At 36.4% G+C, this 5,858-nt stretch overlaps 1 protein-coding gene across 1 annotated transcript in view; it reads right to left on the bottom strand.

The window, feature by feature from the left end:
* Positions 1-5,729: 5,729 nt before the first annotated feature.
* LOC103591044 (PCNA-associated factor-like) overlaps positions 5,730-5,858 on the bottom strand; it is a 2,358-nt gene continuing 2,229 nt past the window's right edge. The window contains exon 2 of the mRNA XM_008573430.1: positions 5,730-5,805. Within this exon, the coding sequence (XP_008571652.1) occupies positions 5,730-5,805 (76 nt within the window). The remainder of the gene's footprint in view (positions 5,806-5,858) is intronic.

The raw sequence follows: 5,858 nt of genomic DNA, 5'->3' as shown, positions 1-5,858 counted from the left end.
AAATATTATTTAGCTGAAATATGTTTGTATTTTAGGCAAATTACATAACTGGTCATCAACTTATATTTTGTGATTTATTCTAACAGAAAACTGAATTTTTATGGTGATGTTATAAACTCACATTCTGAATTTTGGATTTGAAGGTAAGTGAAATTTTTTCCCCAGACATTTTAAGATCGGCTAGGGAACTGGAAGATCCATAGATTGATTATAATATGCAAACTCCCTCAATGATGGAGTATTTAGAAAATTGTGGTTAGAACTTGAGATGATGCTGCCCATGACTACAAATGCATTTATAGCTTGGAACAAAAGGGCAGATCAGTGGGTAGCCACTGAAGGCTGATTTTCCTGACCCCTAGTGCTTTGTAAGTGCCACCCAGAACTAGTACACAAAGTAGTTCATTCATTCAAATATCTTCCCTTCCCTTTTATAAAAACTCTGGCTGCTGTGGGGCCTAGATCTCTTCATGATTATTATTGCATCTGTTGTCATGTTTTTCCAGCTGGTGCACTGCTTCCCTGTATGAAGCTTCTTGATGTTCACCCCTCTACTAACCTCCCACCTGCTCTCAGGGGGCTCATTCTATGACCCCACTCTGCACAGGCTACCTCTTCTAACTTCAGCTGTGACTAAATGAATGAGTTTAAAAGCTGTTTATGGATCATATGGCTCGTGATAAAAATAGAGTGCTAGAATTGATTATAATAAAAATTTCAGTTATGTGAATTTCAACTCCCCCCTAAAAACCAACACCACATTCAAGCAAATCAGAATATTACTTTTGATCTAGTGGCTTTGGCATTTTTTTAGGAAAAAAAAAAATGAATGTGTTGATGGTCCCTGATATTTGAATACCTCCAAAACAGAAATGAAAAATTAATATCCAACACTTTCAAACATCGTTATTTTGCATACAAACTTAAAACAAGATGAATCAAAGATATACTTTGAGGATTATATTCAGAGGATCAGACAATGTCCTGAAAGAGAATATTTTTTTAAAAAAATGTCTTTTAGCAGAATTTGTTGGCCTGCTAGTGACCATCCTCATATTCCTGCCTTGCAGTCTGGCTACTAGTGGTTCTATGCAGGACTCTATTTTGGGGTGTGATCTTAGCTTTGGCTTCTCCTGTGGGGACCTTCTGGCATTAGCCTTGGCTGTCTTCCCATGACTTTGTCTCTTGGCTCATGGACTGATTTTATTGCTTATTTTACTGACCCTGAATATTTTGTTTTCTCAACTCTCTCTAGCCCTACATCATATTGACCCAAGCTGAAAAAACATAAAGAAAAAGGATGGGTCTAAAAGAAAGAAAAACTAGGAAAGGGGGCAGTGTTAAAAAACGAGGAAAGAAATTAAGAGTACGAAGAAGGTAACATATACCGTTGCTTAAAAATCTAGTTACCCAAGGGAAAAAAAAGAAGAAAAGAAAAAAAATCTAGTCATCTAATATGTCAACATTTTAAAAACTAGAATTCAAAACCAGGTAATGTTCCTTTCAGTAGCAGATTTAGGGTGCACTGGGAACACTGCATGGGTGATTAACAGGTCATTTTAAACATTTGATTCGAAGTAGCTTTCGTGCCTCTTCAGGCTTCAAAGAGATAAGATTGTGTGTGGTGGGAGGTGGTGCCATGGTTCAGTTAGACTAGAGAGAAAACTTCTTTGACTGTAAAAGGATAAGGATGAGAGGACCACTGGAGGTATGTACACCCCCTAATACAGTCACAGTAGCTTTCTTGTAGCATAACCTAAGCCAGTGGGGAGCAAAGCCAGTTTCCCCTTTCAGAAAAGAAAATAATGGCAAGTGGAAAGTAGAGAGAGCTGAGGGCCACTTGGGAGAATTAAGCAGGCAGATAATGTTCTCCTGAATATAGAGCAGGGATTCCTAAAAGAGTCCTGAAGCAGCTAATGGCAGACTTAGCCAGAGCCTACTATAGCCTCCCAGAGACCACTGACTTTTGCCACAACATCCTCAAACCCTGCTCTCTCCAGGGCTCTGGTGGAGTCTCAGTGCATGCAAAGACTTATCTCATATCTTGCTCCAGAAGAATACTTTTAATCATTGAGAAAAAACATTCCCAACATACCTGAATTAGGACAGAAAAACTTGCCTTTGAGAGTATCACTTGCCCCTGAGTGTCTGAATGCTATTAGCCACAACACATACAGGTGGCCAGAGGAAGAGGACTGAGAAACCTGGAGGTATGAAAATGCCAAATGCTAGGTAGGATTTGTGAACGAACAATTTTCAAGCTATGATCTCCACAGCATTAAAAAAAACCATCTTGGGGACAATTGGCCCAGATTGTCTTTTAACTATTTACCACTGATCTAAATGGAATAATATAAATAATTTTGTGAGCCTAAAATGGGAGTAAGCCTGATCTTACCAAGTAATTTCAGTCATGTTATGTCATAAAAGTCACACTAAATTTAGCTGCCCCATTTTTAGAAATTATGCTTCTGTTCATAGTAGGGTTGGATTTGGAAATTTGATTTTAAAGTGCAGGAATGACTCCCAAAACATGATTGTTTGAAATTGAAAAAAATGTGTATTCATAAAGAATGTATCAAAATATGAAATTATGCCTTAAATATTTTTCACGATTTTGTTTTATTAATAGTGGCAATGCATATTACTTCTTGGTGGCAACATCAAGAACTACTTTTGGGGCCGGCCCGGTGGCGCATTGCTACAGTGCGCTGCTTGGGAAGCGCGGCGGCGCTCCTGCCGAGGGTTCGGATCCCACATACAGACCGGCCGCTCACTGGCTGAGCGAGGTGTGGGAGCAACACCGAGGGTTGCGATCCCGTTGCCGGTCCCTGGTCCGGTACGGGCGCGACACTGAGGGTTGCGATCCGTTGCCGGTCATGAAAAAAGACAAAAAGGACAAAAAAAAAAAAAAAAGAACTACTTTTGGCATCCAGTTGTCTAGAGCTTCTTCAGTGAATGTTTTAGCAGACATCTTCAGAAATATTTTAGAGCTGCAGCTCTCACAATGTGGTTTGGAAACCCCTGTGTGTCTGTCAGAATTTTACAGGGGGTCAGCAACATCAAAACTATTTTCATAATAAGATTAAGATGCTGTTTGCCTTTTTCACTTTTATTCCCTCATGAGTATAAAGTGGAATTTTCCAGAGGTTACACAGCATGTGATATCTCAACAGATAGAATTCAGAAGCAGATATGAAAATCTAGCTGTCTTCTATTAAACCAGGCATTAAAGAGATTTGCAAAAATGTAAAGGAACACCATTCTTCTCATGTTTTTTTTTTTTTTTTTCCTGGAAAATATACTTAGTTTAAATAAAAATGTTATTTATTATATTAAGTATTGGTTTATCATTATTATTTTAAATAAATTGATAAAAATATTTAAAATATTTTTCTTTCTTTCTTTTTTTTTAAAAGATGACCAGTAAGGGGATCTTAACCCTTGACTTGGTGTTGTCAGCACCATGCTCTCCCAAGTGAGCCATGGGCCAGCCCTCAAAATTATTTTTCAATTTTAATTTTTAATATGATATACCTAGATAGGTAGGTAGGTATTTATTTTTATTTTTTATTTTTCAGTTAGTTTAGGCTTTATTTTCTGGGTTTTTTTTTTTTTAAATGATAAGCATTGTCATCTTTTAAATAACTCTTTAAGCACTCTATATTTTTCTCTATAGTATTTGCTTTTCCTTTGTGCACAAACACAAAATACGTATGATCCTCACAATGCTCTAGCATTTAAAAATTCCAGAATAGTTTTAATCATTATTTGGTCAAAAATAACACTAGCATTAATAATTTGAATAATCCATTCAGAGAGGAAAACCAGATCAACTTTGTGAAGAATGGTACAAAATTTAAAACTTAGTTTAATTATCTTTTTAACGGATAAATTTTACTTTTTAGTTCAATTTCAATGTAAACTGGAGGTCTGTACCTCCCTTACGTTTAGAAAAACTAAGTTGCTATGCTACAGTTTTAAAAAGCTTTGGAAAAAGAAAAAAGAAAAAAGCTTTGAAATGGAAACCTATTACATAGGAGCCCTACCTAATAAAAGTTAGATGTTATCAAATATTTTATACTTGAAAAGTCTGTAAGTTCTTTACAATTTAAATTTTTTAGAAACAATTACATATCAAAAGTAGACCTCATTGGGCACACCACCATAAAGTTTCTAAGGTTTTAGACCCATTAAAACTTAACTTTATTGGACTTGGCTTAAGCTACTCCTTAAAAAAAATCTAATTATCAAAGAAGTACTTGGGATGAAAAAAATTCTGCTCCCAATTCAATACATTCTGTTTAATATCCACCTCTAAAAGACAAAACAAAAAATAGAATCTACAATCATTAGGACTCAAACAGACTGGAATTTGATAAAATTAGGTCAGTGCACTGATTTGTATTTGGAAGGAATAAAGTAGAAATACATGGTATGGGGCAGAGCCCATGGTGCACTCACGGGAGTGCGGCGCTGGGAGCGCAGTGATGCTCCCTCCGTGGGTTCGGATCCTATATAGGAATGGCCGGTGCACTCACTGGCTGAGCGCGGCCCCGACGCTCCCTCCGTGGGTTCGGATCCTATATAGGAATGGCCGGTGCACTCACTGGCTGAGCGCGGTGTGGGCGACACCACACCAAGAGTTGCGATCCCCTTACCGGTCACGAAAAAAAAAAAAAAGACAAAAAAGAAATACATGGTATGACATAATCTTAGGAAGCACACAAATGGATAGTGTACTGTGAAGACAAAAAAGAAAAAAAGAAATACATGGTATGACATAATCTTAGGAAGCACACAAATGGATAGTGTACTGTGAAGATAAGTATGCATTTATTACCAACAAATTTCAGAAAAACATGCCTGTTAAAATGTGGAGATAGGTTATCAGAAAGCAAAAAGTGTGATGAGGAAGCAAGAATATCAGTTAACAAGTAATATTATACCCACCTCTTTAATTATACCACTGGTTATCTTGAGAAATGTAAGAGTAGCTCTAAGAACTTTAGACATAGCTCTGGGTTTATGGCATGATTTACCTTTCATGTTTTACTGTTTCCCAGCTTTAAAAGTATAGGCTCAGAGGGCAATATTTTATGATATTGAATCAAATGCATATCCTAGGAAAATTCCTCTCTTTTAATGTAATCTATGGGATCTTCCTACCTGATTTTATGCTGGTATTTTATCTTGCTGTTGTATTTGCTTTGATTATCAACCGTTTAAAGCCTCAAGACCAAATTGTCCTTAAATTTTCCTACAGAGAAGATATCCATCCAGATTTTTTCAATCTTGCATCTTTGGTTCCCTTTCTGAAAAAGGGTAGAGGTTAAGTTTAACTAATACTGAATTTTTTTAATGTGCAAAAACCTAACTCTGCTTCTTAAAGCAAATAAAAGGAATAAAAATATGGTGCCATTCCAATAATCAAGTGCCAACAAAAATGGCAGCAGTACAAAGATCTAAGCAAATCTCAAATACAACAGACTCATAATTAGAACACCACACAATGATCTGATTTTAGCAAGAAACAGAAGCCTAATAACAGGTAAAAGACACCAAATACTGCATTGTATTGAATACTAAGCTAAGAAACCACAATTAATCTTAAACAAATTCTCCAATTTCATAACTACTTACTTTTGAACAACCAAATTTAAGCTTCAACAAAGCTAATTGGAACAAACATTTATGCAAATTTACATCCTAGAATACCAGAGTAAACATTATTCAAAGATGAATACGAAAGTTCTATTCTTTTTCATCATCTGTGGGATCAGGTTGCGAAGGACATGCTTTCCTCTTTGCTTTTCCTAAGGCACTGTTTCCTGCCTCTTCAGGAATCTGATTCTCTT

The sequence above is a fragment of the Galeopterus variegatus genome, unplaced genomic scaffold, assembly GCF_000696425.1.
Source record: "Galeopterus variegatus unplaced genomic scaffold, G_variegatus-3.0.2 Scaffold53, whole genome shotgun sequence".
Classification (NCBI taxonomy): domain Eukaryota; kingdom Metazoa; phylum Chordata; class Mammalia; order Dermoptera; family Cynocephalidae; genus Galeopterus; species Galeopterus variegatus.
The sequence above is the reverse complement of the archived record's forward strand: the minus strand, read 5'-3'. Positions and strand labels throughout refer to the sequence as shown.